The sequence below is a fragment of the Diadema setosum genome, chromosome 9 (assembly GCF_964275005.1).
Source record: "Diadema setosum chromosome 9, eeDiaSeto1, whole genome shotgun sequence".
NCBI lineage: Eukaryota > Metazoa > Echinodermata > Echinoidea > Diadematoida > Diadematidae > Diadema > Diadema setosum.
In genome coordinates, this window is record NC_092693.1 from 22,617,474 (window position 1) to 22,644,810 (window position 27,337).

At 39.6% G+C, this 27,337-nt stretch overlaps 1 protein-coding gene across 1 annotated transcript in view; it reads right to left on the bottom strand.

Annotated features, from left to right (window-relative positions):
• Window positions 1–27,337, bottom strand: part of LOC140232926 (cytoplasmic tRNA 2-thiolation protein 2-like) — a 60,635-nt gene that overhangs the window by 26,599 nt on the left and 6,699 nt on the right. Inside the window, exons 2-13 of the mRNA XM_072313036.1 lie at window positions 23,652–23,720; window positions 21,510–21,588; window positions 20,715–20,774; window positions 19,010–19,070; window positions 16,813–16,922; window positions 14,248–14,444; window positions 12,762–12,947; window positions 11,518–11,691; window positions 10,714–10,777; window positions 9,293–9,480; window positions 8,718–8,778; window positions 7,775–7,833 (exon numbers count right to left, since the gene is read on the bottom strand). Of these exons, the coding sequence (XP_072169137.1) occupies window positions 7,775–7,833; window positions 8,718–8,778; window positions 9,293–9,480; window positions 10,714–10,777; window positions 11,518–11,691; window positions 12,762–12,947; window positions 14,248–14,444; window positions 16,813–16,922; window positions 19,010–19,070; window positions 20,715–20,774; window positions 21,510–21,588; window positions 23,652–23,720 (1,308 nt within the window). The remainder of the gene's footprint in view (window positions 1–7,774; window positions 7,834–8,717; window positions 8,779–9,292; window positions 9,481–10,713; window positions 10,778–11,517; window positions 11,692–12,761; window positions 12,948–14,247; window positions 14,445–16,812; window positions 16,923–19,009; window positions 19,071–20,714; window positions 20,775–21,509; window positions 21,589–23,651; window positions 23,721–27,337) is intronic.

The following is a 27,337-nucleotide window of genomic DNA, read 5'->3' on the forward strand; positions in this document are numbered from 1 at the left end:
ATTCAAACTATAGATCACCTAGTACTCCTTTGTTTCTGCAGCTACATATTTCGCCGTTTGTTATATGTTGTATAATTTGTACATATGTTATACTCCATGTAAATATGTTACACCTTGCCATATACTGTAGTGTATTGTGTAAAGGGGCCCTGACCACAAGCTGTGCTTCACTGGGGTCCCAAACCTATCATTCTGAATTTTTGCAGTTATGTCTTGTACTTTTGTTATGTTTGATTTGGTTTGAATAAACTGAACTGAACTGAACTGAACTGAGCTATCAAGGTTAATTCGGCTAGAAACAGCTAGAAACTGGAAAAAGAGGCGAAAACGGGGTTAGTGGAATACAAACTTCTGAATATGTAAATTTCTGAGGATGTAAAGGCATGTTTTGTTAGGGATACGCTTTGTTACCCCTTTGCGTGGACTGTGCACTATCAAGGGTACGCTTAATACCCATTTGCGCAAAGTTTGTTTTTGTTACCACACAATGAACGGCCATCACTGCTATAACTCATGCGCAAAAGAGCATTCTTTTATTTATTTATGCTCAGTAAAGAATGCTGTTTTGTCCATTGGCAACTAGTCATTGGTGGCATATATGTCTTTAGTGTTCAAACAGATGACATTTTCTGTCCGATAGCTCAATATTTTTGGATCATTTTACTGAACTCGTTAATCCATAAAGGCTTTCAACAGCAAATTGGAAGATCCAAATACGGCTAGTACAGCTGATTTTCAAAATCCTTGGAATTTCTTTGGACTTTTCGGGAACAAAAATGATCAGCAAATTGCAGAATGGACGCGGGACAATAGGTTCATCGCAAAGCACCATGAAGTGTGAGGTGTGCGAGGAGGATTGTAAGAAGATAACAAAGGAAGATCGTCGTCTTGGTTATGTTTGGAGATGCAGAGGATCCCCAAATAATCCTCATGACAGGAGTTACTCTGCCACTCGTTTTTCATTCTTTGAGAACACTCGCTTTGATGTCCGGGATAATCAATGAAGCTGTCCCAAGTACATCTGAACATCGCATTAGCACACCTCATCAGCAGAAAAGAGTGCATCACTTACTGTATTCCCAACCATAACAGCCAGACTTACAGTAGACAGATTCGGGGATTTGTTGAGACAGTTCAAGTCACTGCATGTATGTCTAGGAAATCCCGATTTCTGCATCCCTTCAGAGATGGTGGTAAGTAGGCCTGTTAATGTTCACATCATGTCGGAATCTGTCACTGAACGGCATGTATCATGCACATTGCTGACAACCCAACCTGGATGTTGTGGGACAGTGTCGAATATATCTGTTCAGACCTCGCAAAGCTCCAGCATCGCATTCAAGTCGATTCCTCACCTCGCCCGAAAACAAACTATCGATACATGAACAGAGAATGATTGTCTAAAAACTCTCCAGAAGCAGAGATGAGCAAAAGGGACTTAAAAAGCTACTTGCCAAGCTTGAAGAAAGAATTTCAAAAATGTTCGATACTGAGTCAAGAATAATAGTCAGCGAGGATAGTGATGCCTTCTCACAAATCCTGCAAAGAGAAACTTCTGCAGTACACGATCATTTTCCAGCTGACACCCCAATACGTGTATTGTGGGATGAGCAAGTCAAACGAATGAACACACACCCACAAGCCATGCAATGGCATCCTTCCATTTTGAGATTATGTCATGCTCTTGGGGAAAAGTCCCTGCTGCATATGACCTCCTTCAATCATATCTGGAGTTCTCGAACTGCCACACGAGAATTTTAAAGCAGTACACCAAGTTGTAGCTCCATGGTTTAAGCTTTGATCATAATGTAACTTGCAATTCAACAATGCATTGCACTGTGTACATCTGGTTTCCTAGTCATCTTCAGGACAATTGCTAGGCTTTGTCAATGTGGGAGATATAAACAATGAACAGGGGCGGATCCAGGCATTCTGTAAAGGGGAAGGGGGGGGGTGTGACTAATATTTCTGGTGGCACTTCGGGGTTTCATTTCAATTTTTTTCTTTTTATTTCTTTTGTTTTTCACGAAAAATAAAGGGGGGGGGGGCGTGCGTTGGTTGCGCCTCCCCCCCCCCCCCCCCCCCCCCCCCCGGATCCGCCACTCATGCATTCATGACAATGGTTTGTGGGATATTTTGTTCTGTGAAACAAGCTGTAGCATTTTTTTTCCCCTACATCTACCCTTTGTAGTGGGGAAATATATGATTGCGTAATGAGAACTGTTTTAAAAGTGGAAACAGCTGGACTCAAAGTTACAGCAGCAGTGTCAGACAGAGCATCTTGCAACAGAAAGTTCTAAGCATTATGGTGAAAAATTACCCCATGGGTAATGCTTGGAGGCAGGCTAAAGACCATTTCAGGCAGATCAACGGCACCAAGCTATACAACTCTGAGGCCCATCTCACAGAGATAATGTGGCGTAATCACATGAAAAACAGAGACACATTTGTGAGGTTTTTCTCACTCCTGAAGAGTATCTATCCTCTTGACAGAACACAGAATTTGGAGGTAAGACGACCACTGTTTAACACATGGACAGTTGAGAGAGATGGGTGCTCATTCAACGACTCGATTTTTAGAGAAGATGTTGACAAAGGTGCTGTTGATTCGCCCCGACGTCCTCTATTAGCCACGACTGTCCTTCGTCATCTGCACCAAGATCTACAAGCTATATATCCACATATACACAGAAAGCACAAAGACATTTGTCATCTCCAATGACTACAATTTAGTAGATCTAGACCTACAGAGGAATAGAGCATTAATATTGCAAGGTTAGATTTTAGATTAAAATTTTTAACGTAAGAGATATAAATGAGGCAGATGGTGAAGTTAGTGTACTAATTGCCACCATCGCGTATGGAATGGGAATTGACGCAAGCGGTGCTAGCAGGGCAATAATTTGCAGCCATCCAAGTGACTTGGATGATTATGTGCAGATGAGTGGACGGATTGGCAGGGATGGATCCCCAGTGTAGCAGCCACCATCAAGTATCCAGGTGACAATGTTGGTCAAAAGACATCATCAGGAATGCGAGACTTCCTCAAAGGAGATCAATGTCACCGCAGAGTTATCCTTGAACACTTTGGTGAACAATCAAGTCATGAAAATGTTGTTCAGCACAGTTGCTGTGACATGTGAATAGATCTAATGCAGATCGAGAAAGAAGAATGGTATTGAAATGATCCCATCTCTGACTTCATTAGCTCCTTCTCAGAATTGTCTTCACAATGCTGTAGACTACATTGTAGATCCAGAAGTATATAAATTTATATATTTTTCCATCTTTTCATTGGGTGCTGTCTACACCAGGGATGTGGAGAAGCGGCTGCTGCTCCAGCCAAGTGATGGCGCTTCCGTTTCTACCAGTTGCTGAGGTGGTCCCTTCATTTCAATAACTCAGGCAGCAGAGCGATTCTCCTTTGCTAGATGAGGTACATGCAAATGCAAACACACTCCATTGAAAAACAGCTGCAATCAATGTATTTCTGTGTGTACAAGAATGCAAAGTGAAGAAAGTTCAATGGGTAAAGATGCAAATGAAATGAAAGAATGGACCTATGAGGCTTATATTGCAAAATCAGTTCCTCAATCTCTACCCATTTTACAACCAAAGTATGTATACTACCAAATGAACATGATGTACATATATTTGACATGAATGAAAATTATCTGCAGCAGACATTGCAAAGCAACTGCATATATCTCAAAACAGGATCAAACTTAAAATTTCGTAAATAATCATTTTTCATTCTAAAGGATTCTTCTTTCAAAGCATTAACCATTTAAAACTTTTTATACGAAGAAAAATATTACTCATACTTTGTAACACATTGCTTCATTTGATACCTTCAAGCTCTTTGACTACGTGGAGATGACACGGCTGAGAAATCAGACATGGCCACTGGTGGCTTGGTGTGTGCATGGCAAATCTCTCCGGACAAACAACGACGCCGAGGGATACAATCAGAGACTCAACAGAAAGGCGGGGGGAAGAAACATGGGACCCTACCGACTACTGTCATTTTTTCACCAGGAAGGGAGACTGGTTGACCTCAAGGTAAAAATAGTCGATCACCAGCTTGTCACGAGAAGGCAGCGACGGTTGATGAGGACGATGTAAGCCCGCATCTTCAGAGCTTGGGAGGACCACAACAACGGCACGACAGCAACGCAGGAACTGCTGAGGGTCTGCGGAATGACTTATGACCATGAAGTATTATCTGAGTGTGTAGAGTACTTTCTTTCCTAATTTCAATTGTTCTCAGTGTAATTCTGAATACAGCAGACTGGTAAAATTGATGATAACATCAAGTCCTGAGTTTGAAAGTTTTTAAAGATTATAGATTCAATTCATGTAATTTCAAGGTTATAAAACATAGTTTATAGTTATAGTTTCATTTTGATCATGCAAATGCTGTTTATACACGTAAATGAATGAATTTTCTTCATAATTTTCTTTGCAGGGTCCAAGAATGGAGACTCGGAAATGAAGACGTGTAGAAGAAGATGCAGCCAATCTGCAGGTCTGTATGGTAATGAGCAAATAAGCAGAAGATGCATAAATGCTCTAGTGGCCATATCTTCCACTCTGTAAAATCTCATAAATTATGATACTTTCTTTCTGGAAGAATTTTGCCCGTTCTGTCACAAGAGCTGTGGAGAGAAACTAACCGGACACATAACACAAGTGCACAAACATGAGAAAAGTATTAAAGATGCTTTGAAGCTCCCAAAAATGGAAAGAAATGTGGCCATGGCTAAATTCAAGAAACAGGGAATTCTCTATGCCAACCGAGAACAAATGAAAAAAAAAAAAAAAAAAGACCCACAATACCAGAGAGAGCAACAATGCAAGTCAAATGATGAAATGACTACTGGTTTGTGGGTAATGCAAAGGTTTTTATTCAAAACTCGTACTTATCAAGTGGAATTATTGCTCGATACGCTATTAAAAAAGCATTGGCGAAACCTTTCCAGCATGATGACAAGAACTGAGGTGATTCTAAGAAACATGACAGCTGCCATGGCACAGCTTTTGAAATGCATGTTTTCTGACCATTCAGAGGGAGGTAGATAGCAAGGTGCATGTCCTGAAGTGTGGGAAAAGTTGAGAGGGCTGCCAAAGCACAATATAATTTTCTGAGGGCATCTTTGGCCATCCATCTAGACATGGAGACAGATGTATTGGTGTCACTGAATCTGGCAAAAGAAAGTGGGACAAAGGGGCTTATTGCCCACTCTGTAAAACCCATCAGGAAGAAAAAAACAACGATGACCACTGAAGCATCTGACGGAATGAGAAACAAAACTGCATGAGAATAAGCTAGAGGTGCAGTTCAAAGCTATGAAAGATGAAGCACTGAGACATCAAAACATGACCAGACTCAGAAGTCTTGGAATGACTACCACAAAATGGAAGTATCAAAGAATGAAAAATGCATAATTCTTCCAGTCTACTGGCACAATTATGATGCTGTCTACTGATTTATATGGCTTGCTGTGTTTGCTTAGGTGTCTTTGCTATAAAAGAGAGATCTTTGGAAGTACAGGGGCTGCAAACTGTGGAATAGAGTACATATGAAGATGCAACAATCAATACTAGTGTTGGTGAACCATGGACAAAAATGTCAAGAAAATAAAGAAAGAGGCCAGAAAAAGCTTCTCTTTCCAATTGCAGGTGTAAGGAGTAAGGCTCACATTATCCTCTCTGGACTAGGGGACAATGAAAAAGTGACAGCTTGCTTGATCAGATCAGATGACCTCATCAGCAAGTTAGCTAAGAAATTAGTTTTGAAGTTGGATCATGACGACAATGAAGATTCCTACATAAGAAGGAAATTGAGGGAAGTAGGAAGGCTTGTGCTAAACTACAGGGATTTTAACAGAGAGAGAGAGAGGGGGGGGGGATGCATCTCTTAGTACAATATGTGTTCTGCACACACTGAGCCATAGTGAGTGCTGCTGAGTCTGCTTAGCTGGTTTGCACCGTGCCAGTGGAGAACCGTATGACCACGAATCAATATTACCTGCCAGTTAACGCAAGCTACCAGATCTGCAGCACATATCTAGTTGCTTATGTTCTAAAACTTCCCTGTATTTTGATAACCTGTTACCTCTCTCAGCTCTAGTTGTCCTAAAACATATCATCACACGTCAAGTTATCAGTCCTTCCAAGTTTATCCTAATGATTTTGCATAAGATTACTGATGTGACCATATGGGACTACCCCATACTAATATAAAAACATACAAAAATGACTTTGCAATGTTGGCTTAAAACTCCTGAATCTTGAGAAAATATCAGTAAAAGTGGGGGGAAAAAAACATTGAAAGAAGAATGTTTCTTCATTCGACTTATCCTCCAAAAGTTGTGGATGACTCCATTCGAACTATAAGTAAGAATATATGATGCTAAAGAGACACATGGTACTTCTATTGACATATACAAAAATTCATCAAAATAAGTTTGTAAACTTTTGTAATCCGTAAAACCCATCTGTGGCGTCCCATGAAACGGACGGCTTTCCTAACGGCCTTGGGTGTATTCCGGCTCCATCCAGATGCCGTCTTTTCGTGAGATCTTTCCACTTTCTGGTATCTAGAAAGTGATAGAACATTTCACTACCCTGGTATATTCTATTCCTTCTGATCTAATCACAGACGCCTAAATTGCCGCATTTGAGGTTCCCATTGAATGCTTGCTTCAAGGGTAGTTGCATTGTCATCGATACCTGTAACTAGAAGATATGGTGAGATAAGCCAGTGAAAGGAAGAAACCCTTTGAAAAGAATATATTCAAAATTCAGAATGCCCATAGCCTCATGGTCAAATGAGGAAGTCTAAAAGCAATTTCCTTTGTTCCACTAAAAGTGGAATTTAGTACCTTTTGGATGAAATAAAGCCCTGTAAGAGTTAAATGAATATGGTAAAATTTTGGAAATTTACCTCAGTTTTGAATCCTCTCTATACCACAGTTTCACTAGAGACTTTTCCATGAATTGTCTTATTCTAGACTACAAACAAGTGCAAACCTTCATGTTTAATGTAGCTACCACCTCCTTTCTAGGGAGCTTTTTGCTCATCTGTCACTTGTCAGAGCCAAAGTTTTTTTTTCTCTTGGTCATTAACTGAAGGGCACTGGATCACAATCCAAAGAATGTGATTTGTGCTGGTCAGTGTCAGACATGCAGTGTGTGGTCCGAGACAAGGTCGTCTAATGAAGGAACTGAGCTCGGAGCTCAGTTTGCCATTAGATGCCACCTCTGATCACAAGTTGAGTCAGTGTCAGGTAAGTGTTGAGCTGGTCACATACGTGTCAGATTTGTGTTTTGCAGCAATCGGTTATGTCCAGCTGACGTCCTATGACAGTCTGTCGAATGTCCTATGATCAACAAGCAACGGACATATTAACTTGAGTCCTGGGGGGTATTTCACAAAGTGTTTTGTCAGATTTTTGTTCATTACTCTTTTTTTTTTTGGACAAATTTGCTCTCACCCGATCAATGAAAGGATTTCAGTAGCTTGATAACAGTTTGTAAGAAAATATATCTGACAAAACATTCCACGAAATGCCCCCAGGTTCTACGGCAAGCTCTTCTGGCACTGGTATCAATCTTGGTGAGCCTTTGTGTGAGTCTCTGGAGCTTGTCGACTCAGATTTCATTGGAACTCATCAGAACACTTAAAGTTTTACATTTGGGGGATTAGATGAGCCTCTAATGATCAACGGAAGAGGTGCTTACAGCATGCATGACCATGTTGATATCTTACCTTCTCTGCCTTCTTCCAGCCTCTGAGATTACATAGTCCGGCAGCAGGCTTACATCCTTCTGCAAAGCAGTATGCAGATGAGAAACCATTTTCATTCATTTCGCATCACACCGATGCAAGATTATCATTTGGTACGAGTATCAAAATGTTTGAATCGTACAGTATCTGAAGTCAAAATGAATACTCTCAAATTACATTGTGTAAGGAAAAAGTTAAAAGCCTAGCTGTGAGTGTCATTTCTAAATTTGATATTGCTGAGCATCAACATGAAGATTGCAAAACATTGACTATCCCCTCTGCCATGGGCTTAATTCACATTTGAGGGCACAGTAGGTACAAATAGACCCCGTTTACAGTGCGGGGCCGGGCTCGGCCGTGGCTCGGCCGTGGCCGAGCCCGACCTCAATTGCGCGGCCGAGCCTCGCAATTTTGTCCGTTTACACTGCTGGGCTCGGCCGCGCTTTTAATTCAAACCTTTCAATATTTTGTCGTAGTGGGGCTCTGCTTGTAAACAAACGCAATTTGGTATTGTCTGGTTTTCAGACCCTTTGCCAACTGAATTCCGTGGCGACGAAGTCGCCGTTCGGGCAAAGGCCTTTGCAGAAGGAAAAATCCTTTGCAGGACAAAACCACCTTTAACTATACTAGTTTTCCACGTTGAGGGGGTTAATATCGTGAATAGCGAAATGGTACGGGCAGAGGGTCTGGAAGCCAGACTAAAATTGGCCGCGCATTTGGCCCAGTTTGCGTTTACATCAAGAAGAGGCCGAGACCACCTCCAGAGCGAGGCCAAATGCGAGGCTCGCACTGTAAACGGGGTCTAAGCCTCTACTCTCAATCAATCACACATCAAGGCTCTTTCGCATTAGGGGCATTAAACATTTTGCACTTTATAGAATAGAAACATGGGCCTTACGCCTCTGTCAAAAACACGTTTGCTTACCATTTCCCTCACTGTTATCCTGCAGCCATAGCACAGCCACTGTGAAAGCTCACTCTCTGATCTGCATGATGAATATAGAGATTCATTCACATAAAATAATTCAGAAAATTTCAAGACATTGCACTGGGTAAATATGCAATAATTAGAAACATGTTATGGAGAAAATCATTTCATCAATGACATTGGCATCAATGAAGCAGACATAGCAGAGGCTATTGCAGTGGATACTGATTATTCATTACCAATAATTCTGGCTAATGAATATCCTACTCAATTATCACAACTGAAGAACTGTCATACATTCCTATCAATTGCTTTTTGATAAACCACTTTACTAAGATATTTAACTTCACAAACATCTCTCTGACAAAGGAAGTCCAAATCATCAGGGGGAACAGGTAAACTTACAAGCTCATTTCTAGGTCCTCAGAAAAACAAAAACCAAAACAAAATGCAAAGAAATTGAACACATTAATAACCTGAGCGTATTCACTTTAAGTCTATTTAGATCTAAAATAGATAACAGGACAAAAGATGGCAGATTTTGGCATGGCTTCGGCATGGCTTCTACTCACATTGTCTTAGCATTGCCATGGCAGCTCCCATCCCCTTGGCCGCAGCACTCTGTAGAAGGCTGACCATCTGCACCCTTCCCACAGAGCGAGTTTGAAGGTAGGCTGCCCTCGCTGGACCCCCTCAGAGACAGGGAGTGTCTGGTTGACTCCAGGGCAGAGCATGATGGGACGGCTGTGTCAAGAGGAGCCTGAAACAGAGAAGGCATCAGAGCATTGCACCATGAGCATCACTTGAGAACCAAAAGGGGATTAAAGCTGAAACATAGTTCTCAAAGAGCTCAAAATTCATCTTCCACCACATGGAATTTGCATGCAATACATTGAAAGGCTCTACCAACAAACTTGTCTGGTTGATGTAATTTGCTAGGATAATGAGTTTGTGAACATTTTGAGATCAAAAATGTATGATAATTTCTATCATAGTATACAACTTTTATTCGAGAAGTACCCTCCCCATTTGGTAGTGGGTAGCAGTAGTTGTATGAGATGATCGAATCATGTCCTAGCAGTAGTTTTAATTCATCACAAGCAGCTCGCAAAGCTGTATGCGATTCACTCTTGCACAATGGATACTACTACAGCCCGATATATGTAACTTATGTAATTGACTATAAAACATCACATAGCAACCACAATCGGGTATGCTCTGAGATTGTAATACTTCCACCATACCTTTTCGGGTAATATTTCACATTTTCATTGTTTAATATCCCACTAAAATTTTATTCATTTCCTTACTGGTCAATACTAAGACAAAGAAAACTTGCATTATATCCAACACTGTATTCAAAGTCATCCCTGCTGAATCGCAAGCACTTTTGAGCCACATAATGGCACTAAGATTATGCTGTCAATACCATCTTCCCAGCAATTCTCTAATTTCTGTAAACTACTGGCTTCTGTCAACTGAGGAACCACTAACTGGAGACGCCTGCCCTTCATGTTTGTCTTCAGCCAGATAATAGGGAGCTTTAGATTTATGGCGCGGATGTTTGAGAGGACGATTGTGTTGGATGTTCTCCTCTTTCCCTGCCTCATGTTGAAAAGTAGCTTTAGATTACGTGAGGACGCAACCTATAAAAAGTAAAATGGCGCCCCCATATGATCGGTGCATCATTTAGCTCTCTGTGTCATGAATTGGGTGGACATAAAATAGCCCAGAACACTTTGTGAATAGATTGATTTTGATAAGCGATTTTGCGCATGCTCAGGACAGGTTTTGTTTTTCTCTCTCTCTCTCTCTCTGAACGTGTGCATCACAAAAATCTAAAGCTCCCTAACCCATTGAAGACGGGCTAATTTTGCTACAACACGCATTTCCCATATACCCCTGTCCGACCCGAGTATACTCGGGACTCGTCCTCAACAGGCTAATATCAGTCACTCATAATTTTCCATGTAAAAGGGTTTGGGAAGTTTACCTTGCACATGACACAATCAGTCTCTCCTCCCGACGGAGCAACTGAGCACAGCTTCTCACCGGTCCTGAACGAGGCAAGCAGAAAGAATATCTTGAGATGTTCAGTGGCCAGTGGTGACTACTTGAGATCATATACATGATAAAACATGATGGCTTTATCTATGCTGTATGTATACATAAATTGTACACAAACTGTAACAGTGAAAACATTCACAAATTTTTTCTTGTTTTTGGCACAAGGTCAATTTCTATGAATTTTGATTGATCATTACTTTGATAATGAGTTTGTTAGGCACATTGTAATATCTCTCCAAAAATATTGAAGTGGTGTCCTTCTCCCATTGGTGCAGTGGAGACTAAAATCTCCAAAGATCTCCACAATTCAATATATTCAGCTTCTACCACATAGAGTTTTGATATAAAAAAAAAAAATTAGCTAAGCTTTATGTGCTAAAGGCTTCAAAGTACATTAGAACACCTTTTCAACTTTTAACGTGCAGCAGTGATGATGAAATAAAGTCAAAACTAAAATTAGTGTGCATTTTTGTTTTCAATCCACTCTTTGCCTACACACACACACACACACACACACACAAAATGTAATCTTGTGTGATCATACTTGGGTTGCTGCTCATTCACATTGAGGGATTTCATTTCATATCCCACTGGAGAGAAAGACTACAGCACATCTTTACCTATCAGCAGGCAGGTCCCAAATGGATTTGAACCTGGGACCCTCTCAACCTACAACAGACCATCGACAACATGCAAACTACTCTCTCACCAAACCTGACTGACCCCTCACCTGAAGACAGTGGACACGGTCGAGGGAAAGCTGACCTGGAGACCGTTGATGAAGTCGTCGGTCAGTGCATTGATGCTGGCGTACTGGCCTGCCTTGGTCGTCAGCGTCGGCACACAGACAGACTCGACTCCACTGAAGTGGTTGTACATGGCAACTTCTCGGCTGGGAAACTCTCTATTGGGCAGATAGATAAAAAAACAGTTTGAGAACGAGAAGATAGAAAGAGAAAGATAAATGGCAAGGGAGAGAGAAATAGTGATACATGAATACATAAAAAGAGAGATGGTGTTAGACAGTTATAACGAGAGAGATGGAGAGGGGAAGAAAGAAATGGTGATAGGTAGATAGAGAGATAGAAAGAGAGGAGGAGGAGAAAAGATAGTAGGGGAGAGAAAGAGAACTCAAGAGAAAGACATACTTGTATGCATGGGCAGCCATTACTCCTTCAATACTTTCCACTTCACACACATTTTTCAAATATGTTCCATTGCAAATGGATCAATGCTATAATCTGGTTGATGCGATGGGGAATTTCTTCCTGTCTCTATGTTCTATTCATATTTTTCGCTTAGTTAGGCGTAAATGTCAAACCTCCCTTATTTGTTCTGCTACTTCAATTTAGAGCAAGAGTTTGCATAATATGCACACTTCTGGCTGTGTGCTTTCTTTGCTGCTGTTTAATTCTTGACAATTTAGTTTGGGACTAGGACCATGCTATAAAAGTGGAAGTATAAACATGATTTCTGCCCAACTGGAAGATTGGAGCCATGACCTAGGGACTTGTAGTACTACTGAGCAAGACATTCGCATTGCACAGAGCACTTGTTTGGTTGTAACAGGCCTCCATGAATCAAAAAATATTTACACACAGGAAAACATTGTATCTTTCACACTGTGTTCTAGGCATGACAAAGGATGTAGTGACTTCTTCAATTCTAGGAAAACTCCCGTTCACGTTAAGTCAACATAAAAACAGCAAATTCAACCACGCAGAATGGTAAGAGATTTGAGCAAGACCAAATATAAGACTGAATAAAAATGTAAAGTTCTTTTCTTCTTCTTTAGAGGAAATTTTGAAGTTTCACAATGTCACTGTTTCATGAAGGCAGATGACACTTAAAACCCACTACCTTCTTATTTCACACATGATTCTGATACATCTTGAATTGTGTTTTTATACATTATGTATACTGTATACAGATATATATCTATTTTTGTTTATTGGTAAAAAAATAAAAACTCACCGTAGTGGTCTGACGAATACGCCATCACTCTCCCTGTCGTCAGCGAACCCTACTTCCAGCGGCACGGTGACCCCGCGACCCTGGGCCATCCCCGCTAGGACACGCGATGCCAGGTGGGTGCCATTGTCTGCCAGCATGATCTTTGTCAGTCCTTTTTGCCTGGCCACATGAGCCAGCAGTCTGAGTCTACACAGAATCAGCACAATACCTGTCAAAACTGTTCATCTAAAAAGGTTTCCATTTGCAAAGAAGCCACATGTTTGTCAGAAGTATACCAACAGTTGTATGACCAAAGACTATAGAGGGCAGCATACCAGGTAACACTCATTTCACACCTGTAATGTGGACTAGCCCGAGCCCCATCACTTGTGCATACCACACAACATAAGCCACACAAGTCTGTTAAAATCTGAATAGGTGTGGTTGATGAGGGTGAATTCATAACACCTCATTTGGAGGCTGGACACACTTTCTTTTAAATTTAGGATGTTTGTTTGCCTTAAATTAAAAAAAAAAAATGTGGCATTTTGTAGTAAAACGCTTGTCTATCTTTAAGAAACTCTGAGCAGAATTTGAGCAGAAACACCCCACCCTTGTAGGTTTCAGGGCTAAAGTGAAGTAAGTTGGTGTTTACTTAGATATGAAACATGAAAGACATTCTGTGTACTTTATATGATTGTTTATTTTTTTATGGTTAAAGGGATTGTATAGTTTTGGTTGAGACTTAACTTCAGGTTTTTATCATTTTTTTGGCGAGATAGTGGGAAACCTCATATGAAATATGAAAAAGCATGTAATTCCATGAGATTTCAACCTTTATTTGAGGAAAATTGATTTTGAAATGGCTGAGATATCCAAAACAGAGTGACCTTAATAAAGTGTGGGACCCACATTGTATTACGATTGTTTTGTTTTACTTTGTTTTTGGATGTTTCAGCTATCCCAAACCCGATTTTCATCAAATAAACTTTGAATTCCTCTTAAAATGGTATGCTCTGTACTATTTCATAAGTGTTTTCTTGGTATCTTACAAAAAAGTTAAAGCCCAATTTTCATCTCCATCAATACTGTACCATCCCTTTAACATGTGTCTCTATGGAGAATTATTCAGAGATGTCAGACCTGTAGTGCAAACATTAAAGCTGTGTGAATCGCATTATCTCTCTTGTATAGTTAGCTCATGCATTCTGCATCATGCCGCACAGACTGTTATTCAATCAAATCAGGATTCTGGTAGAAGAAATATCCAGTAAATATAAAAATACAAGGAGAAAACTGCACACTGAATTTGCACAAAAATCATCTACTGCACTTCTCAACCTTTGTTAAACCAAGGCTTTGGTGGAATAGTATTGAATGAAATCTAAACACAGCTTTACAGAAATAGAAGAAGAGTTTGTGTGTTGATGAAAGAGGTCTTCAACACTCTCAGAGGTTGTGACGTGTTGATGAGTTATCCAAAGTTCGCCTCAGGTTTCTTACTCACCTCAAGGTGCGAACAAGGTCCTCTTTGGCCGTCAATGATTTCGCACTGTCCAGGATTTCCAGCAACCTCCTGCTGGCGCTCTCATCAATGTTCATTTGCTCCACCCCATCCGTTACCATGGCAATGTCATCCACAACTCCATCTTCTGTACCTCCTGCAATAGAGATGGGCTCCCTTGCAGGTTTTAGATCTAATACCTAGAAAACAAGGAAAAGTAGAAATTACGCGGTGCGCAAAATATGTCCCCACCGGAAGTAGCATTTAGTAGCAAAATGTACAATATCGGTAAAAAATCAAGGTCAAAGGTCAATAATTCTGTGTAGAAGTTTTGAAGCCCTCACCTAGTGCCATCACAAAGAGCAAACGGAATCGAAATCGGGTTTTGATAGAAATGGCGAAGGAGTAGCATTTTGTAGCCAATTTACAATATAGGTCAAAAATCAAGGTCAAAGGTCAAAGAAGTCCAGGGTCAAAATTCTGTGTAGAAGTTTTGAAGCCCTCACCTACAGACTGCAGTGCCATCACATAAAGCAAACGGAAATGAAATTGGGTTAGAAATGGCAAAGGAGTAGCATTTTGTAGCAAAATGTACAAGGCAGGTCAAAAATCAAGGTCAAAGGTCAAAGAAGTAAAAGGTCAAAATTCTGTGTAGAAGTTTTGAAGCCCTCACCTAGTAACATCACATAAAGCACACGGAATCGAAATTGGGTTAGAAATGGCGAAGGAGTAGCATTTTGTAGCAAAATGTACAATATAGGTCAAAAATCAAGGTCAAAGGTCAAAGAAGTCAAAGGTCAAAATTCTGTGTAGAAGTTTTGAAGCCCTCACCTAGTGCCATCACATAAAGCAAACGGAATTGAAATCGGGTTAGAAATGGCGAAGGAGTAGCATTTTGTAGCCAATGTACAATATAGGTCAAAAATCAAGGTCAAAGGTCAAAGAAGTCAAAGGTCAAAATTCTGTGTAGAAGTTTTGAAGCCCTCACCTAGTGCCATCACATAAAGCAAACGGAATCGAAATCGGGTTAGAAATGGCGAAGGAGTAGCATTTTGAAGCAAAATGTACAATATAGGTCAAAGGTCAAGGTCAAAGGTCACAACTGAAATTCTGTGTAGAAGTTTCAAAGCTCCCATGTAGTGCTATCATATAAAGCAAACAGAATAAAAATTGGCTCATAAATGACAGAGAAGTAGCAAATTGAACATATTGATCACACACGGACGCACAGACAGACAGACGGACGGACACACGGACACACACACGTACGGAGCCCGTTTCATAGTCCCCTGCTCGAACTCGTTCGGCGGGGACAATAAATACAGGAATATTAATATTATTCTTACACACACATGCATGCATGTGCACACACACACATTCATCTTTTTGTTTTTTAAACGAAACATAACCATAATATCAGTTGTTTGATCCATTTTTGGAAATAGGAACTCTCCTTGATATGATGAGCAAAGCCCTGCCAGGGATATTTACGAGATCAACTGCAGATCAGACTTAATTATTCTTCTGTTAGTATGAGGATGATTGGAGAAGTGGTTTCGAATAGGCACAGTTTACAAAAGGTTTTGTTTTGAATACTTGGTTCAGAGTTTGTTCTTCCACACTGAATGTACTCAAGACAGTTCAATGCCATTTGCTCCTGCCATGATTGCACCCATAAAATGTCTGTTCACTAAGCCAAACATAAATTCTATCTACAAACATAATCCTAACCCTTATCCTAATCCTCACATCAAACTAAACCTAAAACCCTATCACAACCCTAACCATAACCCCGAGTCCTTTGAAAAAAAAAAAAAATAAGACCAGAGCAATTGTCAAAGGAGCAAATGTTATGTCACCACTTAAGACACTGCAATATTTATCTCTGAAAACAAAATTCAGCAAGTTTCTCAAGACTTCCATTCCACTTCCATAAAAATCTACTTGTATATAAAGCTAAAACATAGTACTCATAAGGGCTCAAAATGTCATCCTCCACCATTTGGAATTTGCTTCCTATATATCAGAAAGCTCTACCACAAAACTTGTCTGGCTGACACGATTTGCCAAGATAATGAGTTGGTTTGATGTATTTTGAAATCAAAAGTGTGAAATAATAGAAGTCAGAATACCAACTTTTATTCCTGAAGTGTCTTCCCTGTTCAGTAGTGAGTGTGTAGAATAGTGCCAAATGTAGGTTATGTTCGAATTGTGTTCAAGCAGGGGTATTAAATTGCATGCAGACTTGCACGCAATGGACACTGCTGTGGCCCGATATATTGTAGTTGATGTATAGATGTGAGTTGATCCAATATAAAACATCATGTAGCAGCTCTGAGACTGTCGTACTTCTGGTGAAGCTTTTTGGCTAATATTTCACACTGTCGTCATTACCGAACTGAAACCGTGTTATGACACTGGTATCTAACACATTTCTCATTCAAATGTGTACATTTTAAAGCAAAAATTGACAGTTCTGCATGACATATTAAAGAGAACTGTGTTTCTGCTTTATGGGAAGGAATGCCATTGATAGAAAGTGATCATGGAAAAGAAAAAACAACTGACCTTCTCAAGAGGTATGACACAAGCTGGGAAACCATACGACTTCATGAGTCCTGAGATTGTCGTTCTGACAGCACTGCGCTCCGCCGGCGTTTGACCAATCACCACACCATCTCCACAGAGATGAAAGAAGAAAAGAACACCATCACTGAAATGTAGCCTATTGTACAGCATCTGTCACTATAATAATTTTAAATGCTGTCACTAGGCCATACTTGACCACGATACTTTAACTCATAAATGCTACAACAGCCCTGAACCAACATCACCAATCCTTAACTTGCTGGGTGTATGACTTTAATAAGCTCAAACATTTTGTATACAATCTAATTTGTTTGGTGGGAAAAAAAAAAACATGATGTGGAGAGCTATTCTTGCATATTCACATTTAGATCCTTAAAATGAATATACAAAATTGCATGAAATTTTTCTCAGAGTCAGAACAGGGGTAATGTTTTTGTTATTTGATTTCACCAGTTAAAGTTCCCATGTTTTTGAGGACTGTAAAAGAACTGATTAAGCACACACACACACAAACATCAGTTTGGATTGATGTCAGAATGACATGACTGATTGAAAACAATCACACAATCTGATACTTAAAAACATACAGAAAAGTTGCGCGCATCTGCTCCGCACGCCCCGCGCGAACTCGTTTAACACGGGAAGTGAACATCGAAATTAGCGCTTTTTGATGAATTGACTGTAATTATGCAAAGCAAGTCACTTTTTTCGAAAACCTTCGGGCGGATTTTGAAACTTTAAAATGTTTTGCGTACAATGATGCTAGATTTGCAATTATTCTATGAGAGGAAAGGGGAGACTTTTTGGCATTTAAATATCCATGTTTTCATCGGCCCTATGGAGATTTCGCTAAATTTCCCGATTTTGAGGGCTCGGCGTACAATCGAAAGCTTGTCAAATTTTACTGGAGTATGGTATAAATTTTCTTCGGGCGGATTCTGAAACTAGAAGATTTTAGCTTAAGATTCATGTTACAATGGTTCCTACTCGTCAATAGGAAATGGTAGACTTTTTTGGATCTTTCCAGACATAGTTTTATCAAAAGTTGCGGTTTGCTAAGATATCACAGTGCTGGGTCTGTACGTACTCTGCACCAAGTGCATATCTTCCTATCCCTGTTAACACCGCAGCACGCCAGTGCTCGCAGTGCGCTGCATAGTTGCGTGCTGTTGCAATTGCTGAGCGACAATCCACCGATTCCGCGAGAGGGAACAACAGGCCTACTGTGGAGGGAGCTCATCAAGTTAGATAGCTTGTGCATTTGTTTCGTCAGTATGAATAAGATAGACGTATGAATAACGAAATGCATCATAGTATCAAAACGTTCAGTGTTAAGAGTACCTACTAATCATCAACAAAGCGTGTTTTTCTGAGCAGTCATCACGTAGCCGTCTGGGCGTCTGCTGCCTTGCCACCATACATACTGTGTACTAGCTAGCTATAGGCACATACAGCCGTAGGCTAGCCCAGGCTAGTCGCTGTCGCACGGCATCTGGTTGGGCTAGCAGTACTACTAGACGCAACGTACCCTAGGCGCTGCCTGTGTGTGTAGCGTATGGATGGATCAGGGAAAATGTATCATTTTGATCTGTGCGCACACGAATGCACTTAGCCTACGTGTAATACTTTCTGCGCGTTTTAGGGGAAAACTTTTTCATATGAATAATTTCAAATATAACACCCTGTAACACTTGTCTAATATTTGAAAAGCTTTTTTTTTTTTTAACTAAATTCTTCTTCTTCTTCACATGGAATATATACGAGGCAGATACCCTCAACACTGCATCAAAATAGATACAATTTCTGTACAAATATTAAAGGTATCTGCACATGAACATCTTTTTCAGATTCCAAATTCTTTTTGCTTTTCATTGTAATTGGAAAAAAAATAATATAAAATAGTTCATAATCAGGCATGGTTTATCTGCTATGCATGACTCAAATGTCTAGAAAAACAAATAGTCATAAATCATATTATTTAAAAGAATAACATTTCATTATATTTGAAATCATTACTTTCCCAGGTTCAAGAAGAATCTAGTGTACTGACCAGCATCAACCGGAGAGGTAGGTGATTATTTACAACAGTCCCATTTGACAAATGTCATATGCTTAACTGGTCAACTTTGCTTTTGGAAATTGTATGTCTACTGGTCAGCACAGCATATCTACTCACCATCAATGTAAACCAGGCTGGGAACAAATCGGAACTTCTTGTGCTGGCTTTCTGACCGTCCCTGCGGAGAATTGTGCAAAAGTGTGGCTCTAGTCTTTATCACAACACACGATCAGTATACGAGGCAGCAGCGGATGGTGTCAAAAACAGCAACAACAACAACAACAACAACAACAACAACAGCAACAGCAGCAGCAGCAGCAACAACAGCAATAGCAGCAGCAGCAGCAACAACAACAACAACAACACATAAAATAAAGAAAAGACAGTGATGGCGGTCTCCACTACGACCCTCACTGAATGAATGAAGTACAGTCAGACCTCGGTTACCTGGCCATCGCTATTTCAGATTTTTTCTGAAATCTGCGCATGGGCTGGCACACAGCTGTCTCTACATTTTCATGCATTTTTAGTATAAAACTTTACTATTAAAAACAAACACAAAGCAATTCTCCTGCAACTTCTCTAGGCTATCCTAAAAGTATCGACAGGAAAGTTGATCACTATAATACAATGCACATTCATGACATCCAAAACGTTTTCCTTGGAATGGAAAAATGCTGTTCATCTGATGGTCTGATCACAGAGAGCAGACAGAGAGAAACTTTACAGGTTTGATTTCTGCTTGTCAGCAAACTCACAGAAACACAAGAAGCATTTTTACTTATATTTCATCTTCTTTCCACATCATAATCATGAAGAATGAAACTCGCAAATATGAAACTACACGTAGTCATAGAAACAGTAAATTTACAATGACCTGTAAATTATAGTTTGTACAATTCAATAATAATGTCATGCCTTGAGCACGGCCGACGCCACATTTTCAAAAGGCCTTTTTTTTTTCTTTTTTTTTTTCAGGTGCCACTTCTGGGGTCAAAATTGGTGTATTGTGTGTGTGTGTGTGTGGGGGGGGGGGCAAAGTGGTTACACCCTATGTATTCCTACATGTATGTATTGTGCACAAAAGTGGGGGGGGGGGAGGCAAGCAATATCACTGATCTGATGATGGATGGTTGCAGTCCTGACATGCCCAGATAACCGAGGTTGGACTGCATTTCAACATGTTCTGATGCTGATGCATGTATAGCTACAAGGTCACATATGCATGACTGTACATGTATTTTATCTCCTTTCAAGTTTCGAGCTCGATGCGAGATGAATTATTCTTACCTGTCATCATTATTGGATATAGCATTGCTGGGGGGGAGGGGGGTGACAAATCTAATTGTTAAACCCTGTCAAAAAGTAATGCACATGACACAGATAATGACTGGTATGGGGAAAACACACACAATGTTTCACCAAAGGGCTTGGGCTTGAAATGCTAAGAAGGGACACATCCTTCTAGAAACATCATTAAGAACCCTGAGGGTTTACGTATATTCCCAACATTACACAAAATGTCATCATCTGCAGAATCTTACGGATGAATCAAAGTGCTATGACAGTAACACATGTAAACAATACCTTCAAACTGGATTTTCCATGACAGCCATTTTCTTGGTATCACTACCAAGCCAATGGCACATGCATTGCAGCTTTGCACCTCACGCCGAGATAAAAACATTGTATGGAATGAAAAAAAAAAAAAAAAAAAAAAAAAAAAACTATTCAAACTATTCACATGGAACTTGAAATTCCCACTGAGGGCAATCACTGCCAACGTGTACATCTGGCATACCACACATGAGCTGAAACTCACCTCTTTAACAAGATGAGCCACTGCACTGGAATTTTGCCCACCTGAAAATGCCAGCAGGACCTAAATACAATGTACACAAAAGAGACAGAGCAATTGAGCACATAGTAATGGTGACAGCAAAACCTCCAGAACATCACTCTAGCATGGAATGTGCAAGGAAAGATATCGATCGATTAGCATAGAAAGAAAGCTATCAAAGTGGATAAATAACAAGAAAGACAGATAAAAAGTTGGACAGATAGATGAAACCTCCAAAACAAAAGAGTAACACTAGAGTAACAGATACATCCACATATTATACATATATATATATTGTGTGTATGTACATTGTATATGGACCATGACACGAGAAAATGGCCCTTTAGGCATAAAATACTGAAAATCAGTTTTTACCACTATTTGTAGAATGAATTCTGACTTAAATGCAAACTGTTTTTTGAAATTCCACTCCTAAGTGCCCCAATTACGACATCTCAAAACCATGTTTTGTTCAAACACTGCCACTTTTTTACACTCCTGTGGATTTGCATGCAGCTAGCTTGTTGATTTTTGTTTTGTGCATATTGGTTTGTCAAATTTCCGTGCTGTTTTATGGCGTATAAGTGCAACAGTGCTGAGGGCCCTTTTCTCACGTCAAGGCCCATACATATCTTGTGCCTCTCTCAACCACTTTGTGTGGGATTTTGGAGGGCAGTGACTCTCTGTACAACCAAACTCTCAGGGAAGGTAAGTCAAAGTGCCCCAGGAGCACTCCTGTGCCAAACCTTGTATACATAAAATGGGGTATTACTTTACCTTCTCCTTATCCCGAATCAATCTTGCCTTTCCAATGGTCGCCTTGAAGCGATGGGTCACATAGGCCAGGAAGCAATTCCTGATAAGACATAACAGGCAGTAAGAATTGAATTAGGAAGACTGAAACATTGGACACACTGAAACGGATTCATTGAAGGACTGCCTTTTGCCGAGTGGCCATGTCGATATAGATAAATTCAAATTATTTGTTTGAAGCAAAATACAGATGTTATACCCTAATGTTCGTGAAAATTATGACCTTAAAATCAATGTAATTGGGCAGTCCATGTCATTGAGTAATACTAGGGAAGCAACAACTAGAATAGGATATATGAATGTAAAATCAAAAAGATCTCTTCAACAACAGCAACAACAACAACAACAACAGACAGCATCAGGTCACTTCAGAGAACACAGACAGCAAAATCCAGCTGTCAAAATACTATGAAATACAATTTCCTATTTTTCTTTCAATTCCATTAAAAGAACCTCTAATAAATCATCTACCCAGTAGCAAGATGTGATCACTGCCTTAACTACCTAGATGCTCAAAGAATCAATGATATTCCATTACTGAAACAAACCAACAATTGAAGTAGATACAGGATCAAAGTTATCCATGTCAGACTGATATCATAAAATCATAAAGGAAATAGAACACATCACATAAAGTATGTGACAACCAATACGATAACTCTAACAGAAGGGACACACTAATTCACTTGCATGCTTGACCACATGTCTACTTGGCCTTGATCTTGACCACCAAAACAAGTTAATTAGGCCAGTACATTTGAACTTCACATCACAAAACAAAACATACACTGTAACCCCTTGTCCACTTGCCCTGGACAATCAAAAGTTCCTGTAGTCATGCTACATAACATGGAGTTCACATCTCAGGGCACTATAAAGCTGCTATATCTATTTGCCCTTGACCGTTAATATTCATACCCTATCAGGCTTGTTCATTTGAAGTTCACATCACAGGACACCACGTACCCCTTGTCCACTTGCCCTGGACCATCAAAAACTCTGACCAACACATTTGAATTTCACATCTCAGGGGCATTACATACCGTACCCTATAAAGGCAAGTTTGTCTTTGATCATCACAATTTATCAGAAAAAAACGAAGCACTTACAGGTTGGTAATTGTGAACTTATGTATGTCGTTGTCTGTGATTGAAGCCTCTGTTCACAGCCTGTTAGAAGGTATGATGTGGGGTACACCCATTTCTTCAGTCTTGTAAGCATCTTCAATCCCTTGCATTATGCTAACAAAGAACTGCATACAAATGTACAAATCTAGCTCATGTTGTAGGCTATTAAAATACTTTTCTTTAATCCATGGTAGCAGATACATTTTGTGCTTCACTGCTTTCAAGCTACCGGTAATAAGAAATCCTCAAAGTGACAAAGTCTCTTTACAAACAGCAGAGATCATAACTGAGAGCTTTTAGTTTAAACATTCTATATATATACAGTTTGACCTCGATTATCCGGCCTCCTTTTATCCGGAAATTTCTATTATCCAGACGCATTCACGCAGTGAAGGACTTTTTTTTTTTTCATCCAAAAATTGAGAAAAAACAGTGACTTTCATGGATCTATTTCACTAATTTCAGAAGATGTGCATGATAGGTTTCTCAATATCTAATGAGGTAAAACATGTATGATTTTCACATAAAGATATGCATTATTTTTGTGAAGAAGGGACTACAATTTTGCGCAGGCTAGCATAGATTACACCACCGTTGCGGGGTACGCTACCTGCCTAGCTGCAAGTGCACTGGGACGGCAGCTTGGACGGCAGCTATATACATTAACATTGTGTCTCCCATATCCGGCCAATTCGCTTTAATCCGGATGAGCACCGGTCCCGACATGGCCGGATAATAGAGGTTGAACTGTAGTGTTAAAAATCTCCATGCTATCTCCAGACACAGATCCATTCATGATTACAATTTCAGGTTTAAAAGAAGGGCATCAAATGTACTTTATATCTAATACAATAAGCCGATCAGGGTAACTCTTATCAACTTGTTAAGGAGCTGATTTTGCTCTAACACTCATTTCCCATTGAAACCTGCCCAAGTATACTCGGGACTAGTCGTCAACGGGCTAATATCACAGACTTACCTGCAAAAGGAATCTTTCACTCTGGCTATGACCACAGCTGGTGCAGAACACTTCATGCATGTTGTTTCTCTAGAAAAGAACAAAAGAGTGGCATGAAGTTTGCAATCTTTTATCTGGACACATCGTACGGTATTACATGAGCATTTACACTGTAAAACTGACCTATGTTTTGGAACATGTTAAGATAGGAACTGTTATCTGAAGGTACATACTATGTATACAAGTCATACTCAAAAAGATGTGATGTGTCAACTCAAAAAAAAAAGGATCATATCGCCAAAATTGCTGTTGAAATAGATGCCATTGTTTGATTACATGGTTACTTCAAGGCCATGAGTGTATGTTTTTGGATTTTATGAACTGCAAAGTTTGGTGATACTTGTATCAAATTTAAAATGACGGAAAAAATGAAACATACAGAATAGAAAAAGTATGATTACACTTTAACACTTAAATTTAGAGAATTATGGGATTTAAAAGTTTCATGTTTGTTTCCTCTAGCAATATTGGTTGCACTCATGACATAAACAATATGCACAGTAGAAAGGCTGATGATGTCATTAACTCTGCTACATGCATAACTATTGCAAAACTCCTGTTTTTGATTAGTTATTTGGCAGCTACAACCCTTTTCTTCCTCACTGCTATTACTGCTAAGTTATCTTAAAATAACTAGGTGTGATGGAAACATATTCTCCTTTGTTTTACTGAATGAAAAATGTTAATAATTTAATGAAGATTTCTCTGGAGAGCAGTGGGAAATTGTGAGGGGATGACATCATATTAAAACTGTATCATCTGATTTGCATATAATGTATAATGGTTGCAATCGATATCTCTTCTACTTGAGAACACATGAAACGTGAAATTCCATTTTGATTGAATTTTACATGCAATTGTGATGAAACTCCCTTAAATCTGTACTCCTGTTTTGTTTAAGTTGACTCTCAAGGTCAAAAGGAACATGGACTGATGTTTTACTTTAGATAGCTCTGACTGAAATGTTGAAATGCATTCACATTAAATACGGTGTTTCCTCTTTAAACGTTTAAAGCACAAACACTAGTCTATGTTCAATCTCTCCCTTTAAAAAAAAACAACAAACAACAAAAAACAACTAGAAATGTCGCTACAGCGACTGGTTATACCCCCGCCAAACAACATTTCATAAGCTTTGGTCAAAAAACTGAGGAAGTAGTTAAATCCGCAAGATCTTTCCTTGATCTTCTGCCATTAATATGCCGTTACCATGGCAACGTACTTTCAGGTACTGTCGAAAAATGCGTCTTGCACATCTACAACCAAAGGCACACATCTGTACCAAGTTTCATGGAAATTGGGCAAAAACTGAGGAAGTAGTTTGCAACACAAAATTTTCCATCATTTTGGCTCATAATATGTGAGCTGTTACCATGGCAACATACTTTTTGTCACTGTCAAGAAATGTGTCATGCTGACCTATATCCTAAGACAAACATTCAATATGAATTCCATGAGAATTGGAAGAACACTGATGAAGCAGTTTTGCCATGAAGCATTTTGCCCTATATTTTACCAATAACATGCCGTTACCATGGCAACGCACTTTTTGCCACTGCGGAAATATGTGTCTTGCACATTAACATATTCAGATGAACATCTGTACCTAATTTCATAAAAATTGATCAAAAACTGTGGGAGGAGTTCGCGACGCAAGATTTGTACCCATTTTTGCCCATAATATGCCGTTACCATGGCAACGTACTTTTGGGTACTGTCAAAAAATACGTCTTGCACATCTACAACCCAAGGCACACATCTGTGCCAAGTTTTATGGGAATCGGTTGAAAACTGAGGAAGTAGTTCGCGACGCAAGATTTGCAACGGACCGACCGCCCGACCGACCGCCCGACCGCCCGCTGATTCCTATATACCCCCTTCAAACTTCGTTTGGCGGGGGTATAAAAAAGGTCTTTGACAGTAGTCAGCTGTCTACACATTGCATTCATTGCTTTGCATTTGCTTCAGAAAAGCATGGTGTCAACGAGCACACAGAATGGATTAATTTTGCATCTGTGATTCATGTAATATAAATCATGCATGTATATGTCTGGTTTCGAATAAAGTTGAAGTTGAAGTTGATTACTCTATTATAATCTCATTAGTGACCAGATCATCTCCGCTGCCCAGACTGAATGATCACTCCCAAGATTAGACAGTGAGAGACAACCATGATTCACCACATACAGTACATGTAGTTGGTCTCCACCTGTTCATATTGCTTCCAACTTCAAAGAGGCAGGGAATCCCCAATCCTGTATAGTCTTGCATGACCTGGAAAGTGCCTGGATGAATTCCCGGTTCCTACAAAGCCCATTTTCACGACCATATATGGCAGAATCACATTAACACACTGCGCTGTCATTGGCTATCACAGCTATCATCGCTCCAAGCACTCATTTCAGTCCTCCAGAGGCGAATGCAATTTCCTACCAATTGTTCTTGTTGTTTTTTTTTTTTGTTGTTGTTTTTATGTAACATACAATCTAAGTATTTCTCTAAAGATGACAATGTCACATTTGCCAAGGGGATTTCCAGAACAAGTTGGGTCAGAGATAGATGGGAATCCCATCACAAAAAAGAGGATGATTTGCTTGTAACTGGATTTGTTTTGGTAATACTTGTTTTTAGCTGGATGTAAACATAGTCCAATGCTTGGACTGTTTTTGTTAATAGACATTATACCTTTAGGGGTCATGATAGATGTAAGTCCCTGAGGCTCCCACCAACATGGCATTTGATGCCGCTCTGACTATCTTCAGTGCCCTTCTCAATAGATCCTTTCTCATTTGAAAATGATGTGATATGATTTATAAACAAAATTGCAACAATCAAGCTTTTTATTTACACTGTATATATTAAAAAAAAAAAACCCTACCATTAAGGCAAGTACTCAAGAAATACGATGAGTTTATGCTAATATACAGTTACAATTGTAATGCAATACATAATTAGCTTGGCTGTCTGTTGCATGCTGCTAAAGTTATAAAACGAGACAACAGTCTTGGCAATTAGCTGAGCATTTGCTTTCACAAATCATATGCATAGGCCTATACGTATGCCCATGTTGGGAAGGAATATGTGTACGTGTAAATGTCCAAGAAGCAGTCACATAACAATTATCTTCATTTGTCTACAAAAAGCATTCTCATCGCAAAATGTCACGATAAACTTCATGTAAAGTTTAGGGAAATCAAGCTCTGACACATACTTTTCCTGGCAGAGTTTCAGGGGGAATTTGGGCATTGTTGCCTTGCATCTTTCAGCTAAGTATAGCAAGTGTTTCAATGTCACAAATATTCATGATCAGTGAATGATCCCACAGTTACCATCTAAAAAGGGAAGGTGGATTTGATCAAACTACATGTATATCTTCTGAGAAAATTATTTTCCACAACTTTCACTGAATGTCTCATCAATCATTCTGCATTCACTAAACACAAATAAAGGGGGGGGGGGGGAGATGCTGTGGTAAACCTAGTCCTTCCCACATACGTGTGAATTATGTGGCAGGACTGACAAATTGTTTTGATACTGAACTTGGCATTGCAGATATGCACAAACTGTTAATTCTTGTCCCCATCTAAACATCAACCATACCAATTTCCTAATCACGGCCTTGTAAAAAGAACAAGCAGACTTGGACC